This window comes from Peromyscus eremicus, chromosome 2, assembly GCF_949786415.1.
Source record: "Peromyscus eremicus chromosome 2, PerEre_H2_v1, whole genome shotgun sequence".
In the NCBI taxonomy this organism is placed as follows: domain Eukaryota; kingdom Metazoa; phylum Chordata; class Mammalia; order Rodentia; family Cricetidae; genus Peromyscus; species Peromyscus eremicus.
Window position 1 is genome coordinate 65,271,698 of NC_081417.1, and position 19,865 is coordinate 65,291,562.

A 19,865-nucleotide genomic window follows, 5' to 3' on the forward strand; every position below is an offset into this window, starting at 1 on the left:
TATAAAAATGGTGTCTTTGTTTGAACTTGTGCATCGATGTAGAACCTTTCTCCCAGGGTAGAGCTCTGGTGACTGTGTGTTCCTTCTCAGGGAACCTCCTGATCCCAGAGACAGGCACGTGTTCTCTGGAGGGAGCTCAGATCTGATTCGGACACTGACAGCTTCCAGTGTCCCGTAAATACCAAAGGTGGTGGAGGCTACAGATGGGGTCATCAGAAGCCACAATTCCTGCCCTCCCACAAGCTTATCACTGTGTGCTCAAGGACCCAGGCAGGAGGATTTGACAGTCACTTATAAATGTGTCAGCTTTGTCCATGTAGGGAACTGGGCCCTGGCTCCCTTCTGCTTTTGTGTAGGATGCTGAACACTTAGAGTGGTCAAAGAACTAGACAGAGGGTGGAGAACAGCACTCGATACTTTATGACCCCGCGTAGCAGGACGTAGCATCCACGACACTCCCTCCCTGGTTCATTCAGCAGTTATTCATAGGGTGGCTATGTGAACCAGAGAATTATTCTAGGATAACAAAAGGCTAGGTCTCTCTGCCTTACCGAAGTTTGTGTTCGGTTAGAGAAACAGAATAAACAACTAAATACACAATTAAGGCACTTGCAGGTTGTGCTATGAAAGAGACACTCGGGGCAGTATGGGAGAGAGTGATAGGCACAGAGCATGGGGGCCTTAGGGACGCTTGTCTGGGTCTCCAAATGCTACCGCAAAGGATCTAGGAAGAGGCTGTGCTGAAGCTTTCTGGAAGAGAAGACAGATTTGGGCCACACTACCTGGATTTGTCTACTTATTCTGCATGTATTCTACCTTTAGGTTACTTAGTATTTAAAAAACTGTGTGTGTGTGTGTGTGTGTGTGTGTGTGTGTGTGTGTGTGTGTGTGCCACAGTGCATGTATGGTGGTCAGAGGACATGACAACTTGTGGAAGTTGGTTTTCTCCTTTCACCATGTGGGTCCTGGGAATTGAACTCGGGTCTTCACGTGTGGTCGCAGGAGCCATCTCACCGGCTCCGAGTTGTGTGATCTTCTGAGATTCTATTTCTTTGTTTGTACACCAGGGAGATTGTTGTGTCCTCTTGGTAAAGTTGTTGGGAGAATTAAATGTGTTGATACATGTAAAGTACTTAGAAGAGGGGCCTGGAAAGGTGGCTCCCCAGGTAAAGGCACATGCTGCCAAGCCTGATGACCTGAGGTTAGTTCCCAGGCTCACATGGTGGAAAGAGAGAACCAATTCCCAAAAGCTGTCTCTGACTGCCATGTGCATGCCCTGATGTGTTTACATGTGCATGTATGCTCACACAAATAAATATGATTGTGTATTACACATATTATTATGTGTAATATATATGATTTATTTTGTGTGTATGAGTGTTTTGCTTTTATGTATGTATGTCTGTGTACCATGTGTCATCCTGGTGCCCTTAGAGGTCAGAAGAGGGCATCGGGTCCCTTGGAACTGGAGTTATGGACGGTTGTGAGCCACCATGTGGATTCTGGGAATTGATCCCACGTTCTCTGCAGGAGTATCAAGTGCTCTTAGCTGCTGAGCCATCTCTCTAACCCCTAATTTAAAAAAAGTACTCAGAAGAGTGGCATGTATGTGATAAACACCAAGTAAAAGGGAATAAGGACAATCCCAGGTAGAGGGACTGGGTTTTTTCAGGGTGAGACAGGCTGTGTGCACAGATGCTGTCCCCACAGTTACTGGGCACATTCTGGACTAAGCCATTTGAGGAGTTCAGGAGAGGGGTCTCCAGGTCACAGCACTCGCTCGAAGCTGCTGTTGCTTTGCTTGGGGAATGGCATGATCAGTTGACATTCTTCAGGATCTCTTGTCCTCTCTCCCTCACGGCCCTTCCTCTCTCTCACCCCTCTTCCCTTTAATGCCCTCCCTAGCTTTCCCTTTCCTCTCTGCTCCTTATTTCTCTTCCCTTTCTCACTACAAGCCCCCCACCCCCAGCAGCACCCTTTAGTTGCTCACTGATGAATGAAGGGAACGCTTGAGTGAGGTTGAGTGTCTGCCCATACCAGCCCCGATACCGAATCCCTGACCTTGCCTTCTGGCCAAAGGGTGGTCATTACCCCGTCTTCCTCCCAGGCTGGAGACTCCACAGCAGGAGATGATAGTCATCTATCGCTGTGAGGAAAGTCATCGATGACTTGTCCTCGATTGCTCCCTCTTTATGGTGGTTATGAGTCACCCTGATATTTAACTTCTAAAGTCTCTCAAACTTCCCATCTTTCCAGTCTCTCTCTCTGATTATCAGGCTTCTGTCATTTCTTCCTGAAGTGGCTCTGATCACATCCTGACCTTTCTCATAGACTTCACTGGGTCCTGCGCTGGAAGTTGAGAGTCTCCAGTCTTGTAGACATGCCATACACCCTTCTTCACCCATCCTCCACTCTTAGTCCCTCACCCCTGTCTCTCGGCCACCTTATCAGGTCTCTGCCTAGCCTTAGTGGTCTTGGCTGTCCTTGGTGAGGACCAAGCTCAAGTCCTCCATCCCTAGGGAGCCATCTTTCTAATCCCCTTGTCTCGGGTGTTCATCAATCCCTGACCTCCCAGCACCCGTGGTAGTGCTCATGGAGAAGCAGTTGTTTGGAAGGTTTTGTGTGTAGTCCTCTGTGCATGTAGATAGAACCCACAAGAGGCCCCCAGAATGGCAGGTGCAGTGCCCCACTTCTTCCCACCCCATCCTCCTGTCGTAGTGCCGAGCTGTGGTGCATGCTCGTCACACACTTGCTGTTCAAGATTGACAAAAGCCTGTGACTTTCCTGAGATCAGAAGTGATTTGAGTGAAGCCAGAAGCACTCCGCCACCGCCGCCGCCGCCACCACCACCACCACCACCGCTCCATAAGGGTTGCATGTGGTCCTCAGCTGAACCCACTGGTGCAGTTCTCCTGGCTCTAAATTAGGGCCTTACTGGGTGAAGAGTGATGAAGCCTCAAAATTTAAGAATTTTGAATTTAGCTTTTCAGTGTGACCTATGCTAAATAAACATGCTGTGCATGTTTGAGCCTTCAAGCTTTGAACGATAATATTATAAAAAGCATTCTTTTGAAAACTTAATTCATTATTGTAGGGGGGAGGGGAGAAACTCAAATTTCCAAGCTTTCCCAGCCGGCACCTTTACCCGCTGAGCCATCTCACCTGCCCATCAAAAGCATTTTTTACTGTACCAAGAGATCTGGTCCAGTAATCTTTCAAGTATCACACACACCCATGTGCTCAGTGCCCTCCAACACAGGGTTCTGATGTGTGCGTGCTGTTGTGTTTTTACTGTAGTCTAATGCATGCAGCGAACAGGGGCTCAGAAGCATAGCAGGAGCTTGTGTTTGTTTGGGTAAGTATAGATCCCGTCTGCAGCTCTGCAAACAGGACAGTTTGTTTTGCTTTGTTTCTAGATTAACTCTCTGCCTGAGGGACAGCAAGAAGCCTGGTGTGGCGCTTTGCCAGTTGATGGGAAGCAGTAGCTATTATTTCACTGATGTGACATGATGTTTTCAGGGACTCATCTGATGTTTGTCATGGGTAAAAATGGTCCAGGCTTCCAATCATTCAGTAAGCCAGCTGCTGAACGATGTGCGTCCTTAGTGTTGGTTCTTTGGGAGAGAAAGAAAACACACACACACACACTCTCTCTTACACACACACACACACACACACACACACACACTCTCTCTCTCTTACACACACACACACACACACACACACACACACACACACACACGCTGGAAAAGAGGGGGCAGTAGATGTGAAAGTGTCTTCTTTTAACCTCTCTTGAGGAATAATCTAAGAACCCAGCAGTTTCTGTAAAAGGGCAACATGGCAAATTTTCAAAATCCTGAACGGAAAGAGCTTCAGAGGAATTCATCCGGAGGTAACAGCGCTCCCTTCTCTGAGATTTTGACTTAAGAGAAGACAGATGTGCGGGCAGATGAGAAAGGCTGTACTTCCTGTCCACAGTATCCAGAATATGGACAGGGTGTAGGCTACAGCCTCTTAACCTGCCCTAACAACCCCATCTCCCACCCAAACACCCACCCCACAGCTAATAAGTTGATGAGTTACTTCTGTGTTCTTAGTTGCAAATACAGAATTCAGAAGGGTGGTCTACAGCCATACCACCTTGAATGCACACGAACCCATCTTAGAAGCTAACGAGGGCCAGGCCTGCTTAGTTCTTGGATGGGAGAATTTAGATGGAGGAGAAAGAGAAGGCAATTATCGGAGAGGGATGCTTTTTATTTCCTCTTAAGATAATTGAGCTGGTACCTGGAGTCTGTGCTCTCTGGTTTTCCTGGGAAAAGAGCATCAAACTCAGGCTGCGCAAGGCTCCCGGGCTCCTGCTCAAGTGCTGTTTGTTGGCCGATGGTCAGCTTGGAAAGCCATGTCTGTCTAGAGCTGCATGCCTCTCTTCCTCTCGGGGTCAGGGAACAACTTTTTTTTTTTTGGTATACGGCACAGGAAGAATTGATTGTTTCTCTCTGAGGCTCATTTCTGGGGAGGTTCTGTGCTTAGTTTTTCCACAAACACCATGTAATAATAAAAGTGGGAACATGCCTTGTCTTATGCCAAAAACCTAAATTCACACCTACTTAAAGGATATTTTAGCTGTCAGTCACAGACCCTCCAGGGCTGCCAGCTGGTCAAGTGCACCCTTTGTCTGGGGCAGGAATTCCCCTAGCATGCCCAGAGGTCTACTTGGACTGACCTTCCTCCAGGCGCTCTGATCCCACCCTCAGCTGACTCTGATTATTAGAAAGTTTTTGTTACGCTGACCCACAAATCGTCCTTGGGTGACGAATTGCCCTGCTGCCTTGATTATGTTCTTTGAGTCTTCCCCCTCCCAAATCCATTTCTTCCTTCCTACAATAAATAGTCATGTAGGTATTTAGACATTCAGAGATCAGGCTCCCGCATCTTCAGGCAAAGTATCTTAGATTGTCTGGTGCCCCCAAAAGGACTAAGTTAGGACACAGCTGTGCAGGGGTCTGCTCAGCCCAGGAGCAAGGTTGTCACCTTACTTCAGGGTCTGTATCTGGGTTATTTTAACTGGAGTTAGAGTCAGAGCCTGGCCTCCAGCAGCCCCCCAAAGCAAGGCTCGGCCACCATCCTAAGACTCTAGAGAGAAAAGGGACTGTGAAAAGCAGAGAGATTTATTCAATATAAATTGGTCCAGTGACCCCCCCCACCCCCACCCCCAAGTCCATCATTGGAGCACTTGTCCCATTGGAGCAAGGGGCAAGAAATACGCATAGTTAAATAATCCTGCTTTAGGCATGGTTTCAGTGGTCATCGCTTTGGTCTTGCAAGGGTGTCCAAAGAACTTCATATTGATTGAGAGGACAAGTTGGGTGTTCCAGGATGTGGCCCCCCTCATGGACTATGTCCTCAATTGAGAGGTAGACTGTCCCTTGAAGTTCTCTTAATCCAAAGTAACTCAAAAGGAAAAAGGGTCAATAACTTATCTCCAACCTGTCAATCCTAAAAGGGGGACATTCCTTGATTGATTAGCACACAGACCTTCCTATCCAAACAAGTGACCCACAGTAAAGGAGGCGGGTACAAAATGAGGGTCTCTATCCTGTTTTTAGTATCCTGTGGGCTCAAGGGAGGCAAAGCAGCTTCTTTTAAGTAGAAAGGCAGCTTCTAAGTACTTAGAACCAGTGGCTGATACCGGGTGGCCTGGCCAACCCGACTCTGCCTGCTTCTGAGCTGCTGTATTAGTTACCTGTGGATGCTGTAACACCATCACACCATGGCTTTTAAAGCTTCCACAGGAGGTCGCAAAATCAAGGTGTTGGCACTGCGGTCCTCTCTGTGGAGGCTGGGACAGGAGTGGGGGCCGAGCAGGGGAGGAGGATCCTTCCTTTGCTTCTTTCAACTTATGGTGGTTGTTATTTCTTTTTTTGGTTTGTTGTTTGCTTGTTTGTTTGTTTTTGGTTTTTCGAGATAGGGTTTCTCTGTGTAGCCTTAGCTGTCCTGGAACCTTCTCTGTAGACAGGCTGGCCTCGAACTCACAGAGATCCCCCCGCCTCTGCCTCCCAAGTGCTGGGATTAAAGGCGTGCACCTCTACCACCCTGCTGTTGTTATTTCTTGACTTGTGGATTCATGGCTCCAGTCTCTGCCTCCTGGACGTCTCCTCTGCTTTCTGTATCAATTCTATCTCTGCTTTGCTCTTATAAGGACATTCATGATGGGTCTACCTGGACCATTCAGGTGGGCTGCTCACCTAAAGCCCAGTAATGGAATTCTATGTCAAAAAAAGACTTTTAGTTCCCAAATAAGAGCATATTTACAGATTCCTTGATTTGAGATTTGCACAGATTTCTTGGCTCTCTATTTTACTTATATTCTTTTGCTTGGGAAATTTTTAAATTACATTGGTGTGTGTGTGTGTGTGTGTGTGTGTGTGTGTGTGTGCGCGCGCGCGCGCATGCGCGCGCGCACTCTGCATGATATGCATGAGTTATGCATATCATAACTGGTGCCCTCTGTGAGCCATTATGTGGGTCCTGGGAATTGAACCCAGGTCCTCTGGAAGAGCTGCCAGTGTTCTTAATCACAGAGTCATCTCTCCAGCCCCTAGTGGTTCTATATACATGGAGGGGGGGGGGGGTTGTTATGTAGACCAGGCTAGCCTCAAAGTTTTGATCCCCCTGTCCTGACTCGCCCTTTTGGTGCTCAGATTAGGAATATTCCAACAGGCCAAGCCTGCCTTGCTTTCCAGTCCCTGTGTGTTCATTCTCTCCTGTCAGTCAGCATCTTGGCTGCTGCCCTACTGGGTGCTTATGCTGCTCTGATCACCCTCTCCCTGAGGGAGGGGCGGGGCCTTTGAGGCTCAGGCTGCCCCCAGAGCAGTGCAGGTCTTTCTGGTCCACGCCCTCATTTCAGCAGCTTGCTCCAGCTTGTCGGTGGAGTTTTATCAATGGGAAGAAGCTGCTGCTGCTGCTGTTAAAATATTCAGCAGCCGCTCTTAGAGTTACAGACAGTCCCCCGGTGAGTGCCCTGGACAGAAGAGACAGGGGGGAATCTTAGGGCTTTGTATTTTCCCCCAATTTAGAAAACAAAAATCATTTGTTTTCTCAGGGCCCATATACACATCTATTTCTATAAAAACAAAGAAAACAAAACAAAAAAACAAAACCAGGAAGTATTGGTTGGAAGTCCTGAAAAGAATGTTGTGTGAGCTCCCTTCCCCGCCAACAAACTTCGTGCAAAGCCCTGCGGTCTTTTAAACGTGATTCACAATCTGCTGCTGCCTTTTGGGCTCATGGGGGCCGTTTAGAGCACCCAAAAGCCTTGGGGCAAGCAGGAGTGGTGGGTTTTATATGCAGTTCGCAGAGCTGAGGGAGAGCAGGGGACAGGATGGTGACTTCACGGGCCAAAGTCTGAGCAGCTCCAGATTCTGCTCAGGGCTGTCCGCTTTGCTTCCAAGGTTCCAGCCTCACATCTGCCCAAAGCACCCTCCGGGGCTGCTACTCCATTCCCAGTTCACCCGTGCTTTGCCAAAGAAGGCCTGTGCAGGGCAGGAAGCAGGGGAGGGTGGGGAGGAGACGGATGAATCATTAAGTCCCTGCCTCACTTGCAGCTGACAGTCATTTGGCTGTGGGCAAGGTGCTATACCTTACAGAGACCCTTGGGCGTGCCTTGGGGAAAGATCTAGAAAGGCTTCCAGAAGGGACTGGCATTTGAACCAAGCCTCCATGAGTGAGTAAGACATTTAGAGGGAGAAGCAAAGCAGAACTATGCATTCAAACGGATTGAGCTGCAGCCTCACCAGGGACCCAGGCTGCTGTTCAGGGCCCATGGATGATGTGCAGGGGCCAGCATGATGGGCCACAGCTGGATCATAAGAATCTCAGGTTTAAAGGAGATGTTAGGCTCACGTGGTAAGAAAGATATTCACAGGGAGCTGCTTGGAGCCTGAAGGGCTGGGTAGGGGCAGGGCAGAGATCTGTTCTGGTTTTGCCTGGTGAGTCTAGAGGATGATGCCTTTCCATTTTGACAAGCCTTGTCTGCTAGAGCTGCTTTGAGACGTCTTCAATTTACCTATCTGGGATGGGATGCTTTTATAGGGCAGAGGGAGCCTTGCCTTCTGCCACTTCCCAGTTCAAGATGCCACCCCCAGAATGGCTTGGTCAGGGGGATTTCTAGATAGCCTGTCCCATTTTGGGGGGACTTTCTCCCAGGTAGGCACTGAGCCCTTCTCCCAGCTCACTCTGGAGGTTAGAAGCCGAGCACTCCAGGGCACAGACTCAGTGAGCTGTGTTGATTGAAGAAATAAACGAACAATGATGGTTATGACTGCTGGCATGGTGGCTTCTGTCTGGCTTCCGGCCATTCCGTGACTCTTTTTATGGTCATCAGGTATATTGCCTAAGAGCAGATGTGGGCCTCTGGGGTGCTGTGAAGTAGATCCAGACTCATAGGATGGAGAAGCCGCAGCCCAGCTTCCAGCCTTCCGATCTATGCCTTGTTGTCCTGGACACACCTGCCGTGTGCTCCAACTGGCTCTTCTTCATGCCCTCTAGCCTTCATACTGGAGACCGGAGGTCTGTGTGGGACAGTGGAAAGTACTTGGACTCATGACTCCATCAGCCTGGGTTTTTCTGGCTTCATGAACCGGCCCATTATTTAGTTGCTCATTCATCTGATTATCAGGGCATGTTAAAACTGCAGAAGAGTCGGTAAATGCCCACCTCCCTTTTCTGTTATCTGAAGAGCTGTCAGGAGAAGAGAGACAAGACTTGTTTGGTTGGCTGGGCGTGGTGGCACATGCCCAGGCTCCTGATTTTTCAAGCCCAAAGCGTTGGTGATATTTTGGGGTTTTATTCTTTGTGTTTGTTTTGTTCCTGAGACAGTGGCTCTGTCCATCCTTCATTTTATCATCGTTCATTTCTTCAGTTAACACAGTTCGTTGAGCCAGTGCCCTGGAGTGGTCAGCCTCTAGCTTCCAGAATGAACTAGGAGGAGGGCTTGGTGCCTACCTGGGAGATGGTCCCAGAAAAATGAGACAGGCTATATAGGAATCCCCTGTGACTAAGCAATCCTGAGAGTGTAGTTTTTCAGGTAGCCCTGGCTGTCCTGGAACTCTCTCTGTAGACCAGGCTGGTCTTGAACTCACAGAGATCCACCTGCCTCCGCCTCCCAGGTGCCTGGGTTTTATTATTTCACCAGTTGTCACCAAGTCTGTGAATCTAGTGAGTACCTCCCTGGCAGGGCCCCAGTGGCTTCTAGTCCAGGCAGCATTGACACTGCATTTAATGCCTCAACGCAGACTGCTAATCCACTGCCTGGAGAGTTCTTCTAGGCATGAGCAACTGTGGGGGTGGGGCAGTTCTCAGTTTTGTAGAGGTCACGAGTGTGGGGTGGGGGGAAACCCAGCAACTTAGCCCAGGGCTCTCTATAGCAAGGAAGGAATCCCTAGCCCAGGGAATCTGATGAACTTGGGGAATGTTCAGCCTTTTGGCCCTTGGGGAAGAATTATCTAGACCTGTTTGCTGCCTTCATGAAAACATGAATGGGAAAGGATTGAATTTTTGCCTTGAACTGGAGTTGTCAGTGTGGAAAATCCCAGTGGAGACGGCGTGTGTTAGGGGCCTTTCTCCTTCTGACTTCCTGCGAAGGAAAAAGAAAAAATGCAAACCTCTAGAATTGATTGACCTTTGTGCACAGGGGCTCTTGGGATATGCAGCTTGGCTGGACAAGTGCAGCCTGAGAACCGGCCATGCAGACGCAAAATTCACACCTGAAGGAAATTACTCCCCGTTTTAATATGATTGTGTTCGGAAACTAATCTTCAAAGACAGTTTCAATTTTCCCAGCTGTCTGGGCAACAGATCCATATAGTCTGTGTCCAGGCATCACCTCTCTTGTATTTGTTCTGCTCAACTTAATTTGGTTAGATTCTGTACACTTTTATAGATTGCCTATTATGTAAGTTCAGTCGGATGTTGAGAGCTTCGGGGTATGAGAAAGTATATCACCAGCCCCGAGTTTTCTTTTCTAGCCAGGCTCCCGAGACTTGTGCCCAAGAGTCGTGGAACAGTGCTCTATTCACCGGGGATTGCTGAGTAGATTGGTATGCCAGCCAGAGTTCCTGCCCCAGGTGCTGAGGTCCTGATGGATGGATGGACACTGAGGAGGGTTCTGTGGGAAGGCTCTTAGATGAATCTGCAGCCGAGATGGGCCGAGCGGGGATCACAAGTCTGAACTAAGATGCTGGGGAAGAGAGTGGACCACAGGTGAGGTAGCTCAGTAGTTTGGCCTGAGCTAACCTGTCTGTCTTCAGCCTCTCTGTCCATGCCTTGGTGATGAAAATATCCCCTCCGAGGCTGGTGCTTTAACAAGCTTCTGGACTTTGCTCTTGTGCACCCCGGCGCCCCCCCCCCCCCCCTTAGCCCTGTTTTCTTCCCAAGCTCATTATTGACCCTGCCCTGGCTTCTCACAGCACCCTGGCTATTCTTTCCTCTTAGCGTGGTGCCACCCCCCTTGCAAGAGATAGCAGTGGGATAAAGAAAGACTAAATAAAGTGACTGACGTGTTCCATGTCTGGCTCACCGGTTGAAACTGAAATGTTTGCTGAGAGAGGCATGGGGGTGAAAACAGGTCCAGAGCGGGGAGACCCGAGGTGTCCTCAGAGGCGGGAGAGACCCCTTTAGAGGAGCAGATATATTTTTTTTAATATATCCAAAGATGTGTTTATTGGGCTGGTTCCCACTCATCTTGAATCAGGTGCTTTCCAGTGTGGCTTCCTCCTGAAGGAGCATCCTTCTGTCAGCCATGCTTTTCCGCCTGTGGGCTGACAGAGGACAGTGGAGCAGCCAGCACACAAGACGTCTGTGCATGGCTAAAGACCGTGGTGATCTTACAGCATCCTGGGCATTGCACCTCCATAAAGTAGGAATTGGGGCTCTGCACCAGGCGTTTTTTCTTGCGTTTCCTCTTTTCCTCTTCCGGAGAGGGATGAAGGAGATCCTTTGCGTGAGGCGTGTTCTTGTAGGGAGATCGGCACCACCAGAAAAGCGACTGCCAACTTTCTGATGATCAGACCTGCACTGTAAAAATACTCTGAAGAGTGCTGTTGACACTGACGTTTGAGGACGTCTCCAATAATCAAAGAGCTGCAAATAAAAAGCAGCAACGCTCCTGAATGTCTCTAGTAGCCCAGGCTGGCCTCAAACTATCTGCAGCTAAGGATGACCTTGACTTTCTGATCCTTCCACCTTCACTTTTCCAGTGTTGGGATTACTAGTGTGTGCCAACATACCTGGTAATAGTCAGTGCTTGGGATCAAACCCCGGCCTCGTCATGCTGGACAAGCACTCTACCAATAGGGCTCCATCCCTAGCTGCAATGTTACCTTTATACATCTATCAAATTAAAGGACAATGAGCATTTGGGGGGAGTGGCTCTCCCACAGATGGAGGGAATAAATTTGAGATAACCTGTCTGCCAGGCATTTTGGCTGTATCGGCTTTCAAAACTCATATGGGTTTGGTGCACACTGTAATACAAGTACTCAGAGGACGTGTGCATGTGTCGGGGGTCAAGATTTAATACCATCCTTGGCTACATAGCATGTTCAAAGCCAGCCTGGGTTACAAACTGTCTCCCCAAACAAAACCAAACAAAAAAGCTCTCTGCATTACTGTACAGTCTTTCACCCAGTAGGCCAGTCCTAAGAATAACCCGTGATGTATCAGGCAAAGATGTCTCTATTGGCATTGTCTGTAAGACACTGAAAAAGAACCAAGTGTCCAGAATAGGGCATCTCTTCAGACAGGATGCTTCTACCTATAGGACATTTAAAACTGTAGCAGAATAGCAAAGGCACAGGGGAAACCAGGTTATAACTCATCTAAAAGATAAGTTCTCAAGTTATGTTGAAAAATGTGTTTTCATACGAAAAGGAAAGATAATTAGTACCTTGGAGATTTTAGAGAATATTTTCTTATTTCTAAAAGATGAAAAACTGCCAGGCACATGTATGGCTCTTATAATCCGAGAGGGAAAATGATGTTGTTTAAGAACAGAGACGCTTTGGGGAGTATTGTTTGGGCTCAGGTGCATTGAGAGCCAGCCTAGCACATCATCGATCTTGCAGATTCTCAAACAGGTAGCATTTGCGAAGGCAGCGTGGTCTTGGGTCCATTTGTGTGAATATTTATAGACGTGAAAGCTTGAGGCGAGGAGGAAATAGATTGATTTTTTTTCCCCTTGAACTTTTGAAATTATTTTCTCCACTCCATTTGTAATTGAACCTACATAGCTATTCTTACTCCTTCCTTTCTTGAGTACTACAGTAGGCCTAAAAATATTAACTGGCTTAGGATGTGGGCTTTGCTAAAATCATTCCCCTTGAAGTCTTCAGGGGGTCCTTCATGCTTTGAAATGGGACCCCGAGGAAGACTGCCCTCTGACATTTATTTTGCCCTTCTCCTTGATGTGTGTTGACCTTTATTTTCTAGCAACCTTAGACTCTCACACTGGAGACCAGTCCTGAATGGTTGGGATAATGGGTCCCATCAACCATAGAAGGAAGGAACCCAGGGGATAGGGAGCAGGGCTGGGCACTGTGTGCCGGAGAGGTTGATGTGGGGGCCAATCTGGCATCACCTTATCCTGTGGACGTAACATTAGTCTGCAGAAAAAAAGATCAGAGCCGGGAGTATCTCGTTAAATATTAATTATAGTGATGCCTTTTGCCACGCATCTTCAGAGAGCTCTGGGCATTTCACAGACATTACCTCATCATTCATTCTTGTGAGAAGCGTTCTTGGGTGAGAAGTTGATGGCTAGGGTTATGATCCTCTGTGGGGGCAAAGCATATCAAATATTTTATTGTATTACTTTATTTATATACAAGGTGCTAATTACCCTTCTAGACTTTTTTATGTGTATTTCTAATTTTTTTCATTTTATTAGTGTGTGTGTGCATGTGTGTAGGCATTGTTATGAATTATGCACGAGTAGGGAACCCCCCAGCTGGCCAGTACCCCGCGGTGTCAGCGCGTGGAAAGTCATTCACACCCAGGCGCTGCATCCACGTGGAGAGTTTATTATAGTAATAGAGAGATGAAGAGAGAGGTAGGAGAGAGGGAAGAAAGAAAGGTAGAGAAAGCTCTGGTGTGCACACCTCAGGGTCGGGGGGGGGGGGAGGGAGAGGGAGAGGGAGGAGGGAGAGGGAGGAGGGAGAGGAGGGAGAGGGAGAGGGAGGAGGAAGAGGAGGGAGGAGGGAGAGGGAGGAGGGAGAGGGAGGAGGGAGAGGGAGGAGGGAGAGGGAGGGAGAGGGAGGAGGGAGAGGGAAGGAGAGGAAGGGGAGGGAGGAGGGAGAGGGAGGAGGGAGAGGGAGGGAGGAGGGAGAGGGAGGAGGGAGAGGGAGGGAGAGGAGGGAGAGGGAAGGAGAGGAAGGGGAGGAGTTTTTCCTCAAAATGAGACTTTTCCGTCAGGACGCAGGGCGGGTCAGGATATTAACAGGCTTGTGCACCCCTGTGGAGGTCAGAGGACAACTTTCAGGAGTTGGTTCTCTCCTCCCATTTTGAGATCTAAAGCTCAAACTCAGGTCAGCATACGCATCTGGCAAGCACGTTTACCTGCTGAGGCAGCTAGTGGCCTAGTTTATTTTGAAAAGGTCTCAGCTAGGCCGTGGTGGTGCACGTCTTTAATCCCAGCACTTGGGAGGCAGAACCAGGCAGATCTCTGAGTTCGAGGTCAGCCTGGTCTACAGAGCAAGATCCAGAAAAGGCACCAAAACTACACAGAGAAACCCTGTCTCTGAAAAACCAAAAAAAAAAAAAAAAAAAAAAAAAAGAAAGAAAGAAAGAAAAGAAAAGAAAAAAAAAAAAGGTCTCCTGTCACCTGGGTAGGCCTTGAACTCACTGCGTATCCAAGACAATGACTTGGAACTTCTGATCCAGTTGCCTTCACCACCAAATGGTTGGGATTACAAGCATGCCCCACCACTCCAGCTTATGCTGTTCAGGGAATAAAGAGTGCTAGGCACGCACTCTAATGAACAGACTGCATCCGTAGCCCCCTGCCCCTCTCTCCTTTGAGATAGGGTCTTACTCTGTAGGCTTGGATGTCCTGGAACTCATAATCCTACTGCCTCAACCTTCCAAATATGTCACTACATCTGGCCTCCCAGACAAATGTTTTAAATTGTTAAACTTGGGAGTGGTCAGGACTAGATAACAACTGATAAAAGAAAGCAGAGGTGGCCTTTGTTTGGATTGGCATATCTTCCTCCATGTCGTCCTGCATTCCTCAGAAGTAAAATGGCCTCCCTGCCCTTTCTCCCACTCACGCTTACTGATGCTGGGGTGATTCTGGGAGTGAAATTTAACCTCCTTATTCCACACTTAAGAAGTTTGTTGATCTGGCTTCTCTGTGTCAACCCCACCCTCACGCCTCAACCCGACTTGACGTACCCCTTGTTCTCTCTTTGTTGGTGTTTGTTTATGTTTTTGGTTTTGTTTTGTTGAGACAGGGTTTCTCTGTGTAGCCCTGGCTGTCCTGGAACTCTGGAGATCAGGCTGGCCTTGAACTCACAGAGATTCACCTGCCTCTGCCCACTGCGCCCAGCTGCTCTTTGTTCCTTACCACTGTGAAGTCTGGGTCTTGAGGACAGCCCAGTGCCCTACCCCAAGTACTTTCTCTTTCTAGTGTCTCTCTGGCCAGCATTGCAGGACTCTCTCTCTCCTGTGCTGCAGGGAGGTCCCCTCCCTGGGATCTCGCTCTACTCTGAGTTCTCCCACAGACTCCTGGGTTTCCTACCAGCTCCGGGCCTTGCTGCCTTTCACTGTGTCTTAGTGGCTCACGTGTGCTCCCTGATGACATCTGCAGCTGGTTTTTACTGCAGGGGCAGGTGGATTATCTTTATGTCTCTCTGAGCGCCTCGCACACATTCCAGATGTAAGTGCTTATTGAGTGAAAGAATGAAATGGACACAGTTTTAAGCTAGAGGTCTGTGGTCTATGCCAAGTCCCAAGGGACGTGAAGGACAGAGGTCACTGACTGATAGAATCCCACTTAGCCTGACTCCTCTTTTTTTTTTTTTTTTTTTTTTTTTTGGTTTTTTGAGACAGGGTTTCTCTGTGTTGCTTTGCGCCTGTCCTGGAACTCACGCTGTAGCCCAGGCTGGCCTCGAACTCACAGAGATCCGCCTGCCTCTGCCTCCCGAGTGCTGGGATTAAAGGTGTGAGCCACCGCCGCCCAGCCTGACCCTTCCTTTGACCCCATTCACTGCAGCCCTTGCTCCCTACCTGCCCGCTACACGCATGCCCATGCCATCGCTCTCCACTGTGTATTAAATATCTTTCTTCTCTTTTTTTTTTTTTTTTTCAGAGCTGAGGACCGAACCCAGGGCCTTGTGCTTTGCTAGGCAAGCGCTCTACCACTTTGCTAAATCCCCAACCCCATCTTTCCTCTCTTGTGGTGGTTTAGTTTAGCACAGGGAAGCAGAGACAGTGAGATCCCCTTTAACGTTACCCTGCTTGCTTATCTTTCTACTCTTTTCCACCTCTTGTGCTAGGCATCCGTGATGCACAGGATCCTAGAATTATAAAGAGCTTTACCTGGAGCCTTCTCTGTCCCTCAGAGCTGGCACGAGGGCCCCGATCATTTTGTGCTCCACCTAGGGCTGGCTGCATGAGGCTGGGCAGGTTATTTAATCTTCCTGTGCCGTCATTTCCCCATCTGTTAAGGGAGGATAATGTGCTTGGGGGTGACCTGCCCCTCCGGGCTCCTGCGAGGCTTAGTGAACTAATGCTCTTGCCGTTCACGTCAGCCGAAGGTGACTGGGCAGAACCAGCTGGGGACCAGGTGTTGGGTCCCCATAGAATGGACCCATCCTAAGACCTTGGGTGTTATCGTCTGGGTTGCCCTTGGCACAGAGGAAGCCAGTGTGCCAGTCAAGAGCCTCTAAGGTTTCCTCCTTTGGCTGGCTCAAGTGGCTGAGGTCTTGGGGATGGCAATGGCATCCAGAGGACTTCCGGGCTTGGTGCACTGAAAGGAGAGAAGCCTGCCCAGTCCCGGGAGCAGGGCTGCAGCCCAGCAGCAGCAGCTAGCAGGGCCCAGTCCTCGGAGCAGGGCTGCAGCCTGGGCCAGAAACCATCGCACTGTGCCCACATGGCCTCACCATCCTCTCCGCTCCACCTTATTGATGAGCTCTGGATACCCACATTCCTCTGGCTGCGGTCCTGGGAATGTTGGCCTTTTATCTTTAAGAATAGCCTGGGAGCAGTGTCCCAGGATGAAGGGGAGCTGTCCTTGTGGAGAAGAGGTGAGGGATTCATGCCTTGGAGGAGTCCCTTCAGCTCAGACTGACTGGTGAGTAGTCATTTCCCACTCTGAAATGAGTCCTGTTTGCTCTCGACTGCTCTCAGAAAGGGAACACTTTGACTTTCAGCTGTACTGTCTATTCTGTGCATGTGTATATGCAGCCATAAACATACCAGGGAAACATTTAATTAAATATATGTATATTTAAATACATATCCATTTCTATAGCATGTTTGTTCTCAAGCATTCCAATAAAATCTGTTTGAGTAAAGGCCCCTTTTTAGTTATAATGGCAACGTAATTATCAAGGTTTCTTCTCAAATATGTCTGGCAAATATCTCTTATGTGTGTGCTGGCAAACACTTGTATCATTAGTCATTTGTATGTCGATAGCATAATTATTAAATACTTCTGGCACTAAATTGCTCACAGATTTTCAAAATTATGGGGTTGTAGGATGTAAATAACAAGGAAGATTTCAGGTTCTCTCCAGGGTTCCTTTGTGTGTGTGTTTGTTGTGGGACTGGGGCATGGGTGCCATGGGACAATTGTGAACGTCCGTGGGCAGCTCTCGGGGAGCTGGTTTTCTCCTAGCATGACGTGAGCTCCAGAGCAAACTCAGGTGGTCAGGCAGCAAGCACCTGGACCAATGAGCTGTCTTGCCGGCCCCCAGCTCCAGGTTTTGTACAGCACAGCGGTGTCCTGATTGGGCAATGAGTGGGCTTGGGCTACACAGTGACCTGGTGACAGGGTAGGGTCAGTTTTTTACTGAACCTCTTTCAAGTTCAGATTCCTCGGTCTATTGTCTAGACCTCTTTAGACACTGTAGACTTTAACTTCTGAAATGCACATAAGATGGGGGAAAATTCACAGTTTTATTGAACTTTTCCCTACATCTTGATCTAATGACAGTGAAATTTCTAGTCTTAGAAAGATGACCCCGCCTTACCATAGCTGGTTCCCTTGACCTCGAGTCTCTGGTTGACCTGACAGTCTGCTCTGTGAGTCCTTGAAGTGTGGCTCCCTTCAGGGTCACACACCTGTGGTCCGAGTGCTGGAGATCCAGAAGCAGGAGGATCAGGAGTTCAAGGTCATTATTGGCCTGGGCTACATGGACTGTCTCAGAAACAAACAAAAACCAAAAATAAAACAGGGGCAGAGATGTGGGGGAGGGAGGGAGGGAGAGAGGGAGGGAGGGTGAAAGACTTTGCAGAAGTCACGATGCTCCTGCTGTGGGGTAACAGCTAACACAAGTTTTTTTTTGGGTTTTGTTTGCTTGTGTTTGTTTTGTTTTCTGAGACAGGGCCTCCACGTCTTCCTGGCTGTCCTGGAACTCACTGTAGAACAGGCTGGCCTCACAATCACAGAGATCCACCTGCCTCTGCCTCCCAAGAGCTGGGGTTAAAGGTGGGTGACACTATGCCTGCATGCCTAGGTGAACAGTAGTTTTGACGTGGAAGGTTTGGGGCTAAGTCAGTACATTCTAGACAGAGGGAGAACAGTAAAGGCATGGCAAGGATGCTGTGGGTAAAGACATGTCAGGGATGCTGTGGGTAAAGACATGTCAGGGATGTGGTGGGTAAAGGCATGTCAGGGATGCTGTGGGTAAAGACATGTCAGGGATGCGGTGGGTAAAGACATGTCAGGGATGCTGTGGGTAAAGACATGTCAGGGATGCTGTGGGTAAAGACATGACATGTCAGGGATGCTGTGGGTAAAGACATGTCAGGGATGCTGTGGGTAAAGACATGACATGTCAGGGATGCTGTGGGTGAAGACATGTCAGGGATGCTGTGTGTAAAGACATGTCAGGGATGCTGTGGGTAAAGACATGTCAGGGATGCTGTGGGTAAAGACATGTCAGGGATGCTGTGGGTAAAGACATGTCAGGGATGCTGTGGGTAAAGACATGTCAGGGATGCTGTGGGTAAAGACATGTCAGGGATGCTGTGGGTAAAGACATGACATGTCAGGGATGCTGTGGGTAAAGACATGTCAGGGATGCTGTGGGTAAAGACATGACATGTCAGGGATGCTGTGGGTGAAGACATGTCAGGGATGCTGTGGGTAAAGACATGACATGTCAGGGATGCTGTGGGTGAAGACATGTCAGGGATGCTGTGTGTAAAGACATGTCAGGGATGCTGTGTGTAAAGACATGTCAGGGATGCTGTGTGTAAAGACATGTCAGGGATGCTGTGTGTAAAGACATGTCAGGGATGCTGTGGGTGAAGACATGACATGTCAGGGATGCTGTGTGTAAAGACATGTCAGGGATGCTGTGGGTGAAGACATGACATGTCAGGGATGCTGTGTGTAAAGACATGTCAGGGATGCTGTGGGTAAAGACATGTCAGGGATGCTGTGGGTAAAGACATGTCAGGGATGCTGTGGGTAAAGACATGTCAGGGATGCTGTGGGTAAAGACATGACATGTCAGGGATGCTGTGGGTAAAGACATGACAGGGATGCTGTGGGTGAAGACATGTCAGGGATGCTGTGGGTGAAGACATGACATGTCAGGGATGCTGTGGGTAAAGACATGTCAGGGATGCTGTGGGTGAAGACATGTCAGGGATGCTGTGGGTAAAGGCATGTCAGGGATGCGGTGGGTAAAGACATGTCAGGGATGCTGTGGGTGAAGACATGTCAGGGATGCTGTGTGTGAAGACATGTCAGGGATGCTGTGGGTGAAGACATGTCAGGGATGCTGTGTGTAAAGACATGTCAGGGATGCTGTGTGTAAAGACATGTCAGGGATGCTGTGGGTGAAGACATGTCAGGGATGCGGTGGGTAAAGACATGTCAGGGATGCTGTGGGTGAAGACATGTCAGGGATGCTGTGGGTAAAGGCATGTCAGGGATGCGGTGGGGAGTTTTGGATGGAGGTTATTTGAAGGTGATTAGAAGAAAATGAGGCTAGGTAAGTAGGCCAGTGTCCAAAGCAGGAGGCTCTTCTTGTACCCACCTAGGAGTCATTCTTCATCCTGGAGGCAGGAGGGAGCCATTGAGTGGTTTCTCATAAACGAGGCCTGGGCAGAGCTGTGTTTCCAGTGGGGTTAGCAGGCAGTGTGGGGCAGGGGGAGGGTGAGGAGAGCCTCTTGTTATTCTTGCTCTGTAACTTCTGCCTCAGTGTGTTGATGGATTGGAAATTGTCTTAATGTTTAACTAGGAGGTAATTGCTGTTCTTAGGATGGCCATTGGATTTTGAAAGGGCATAGATTATTGTCGGGGGGAGGCAGCTCTAATTTCATAATCGGGCATGTGCAGGGAAATAGAAACTGCTTAACAGAATGGTTTTATAGGAAACTTCTAGAACAAACTGCTTCCTTCCTTCTCCTTTTGCTTTTCAACATTTTATTTTATATGTTTGTGTCCACTTCACCCACTAAAGGTCTGGGGATGCCAAGCCCCATAAAATCTACCAGTAGTGAATACCTAAACATGGGTTTCATTCACTTTTTCCTGTGGTGGTATTGTGTTCCCCAATATATTGTGCACCCTAATAAACTTACATGGGGTCAGAGAACAGAACAGCCACTAGATATAGAGGCCAGAAAAT

The 19,865-nt window shown here is 48.7% G+C and overlaps 1 protein-coding gene and 1 pseudogene across 1 annotated transcript in view; one reads left to right on the top strand and one right to left on the bottom strand.

The window, feature by feature from the left end:
- Positions 1 to 10,739: 10,739 nt before the first annotated feature.
- On the bottom strand, positions 10,740 to 12,780 carry LOC131904757 (small ribosomal subunit protein eS27-like; annotated as a pseudogene).
- Positions 12,781 to 16,898: 4,118 nt separating this feature from the next.
- Positions 16,899 to 19,865, top strand: part of Frmpd1 (FERM and PDZ domain containing 1) — a 79,193-nt gene continuing 76,226 nt past the window's right edge. Inside the window, exon 1 of the mRNA XM_059255797.1 lies at positions 16,899 to 16,903. Within this exon, the coding sequence (XP_059111780.1) occupies positions 16,899 to 16,903 (5 nt within the window). The remainder of the gene's footprint in view (positions 16,904 to 19,865) is intronic.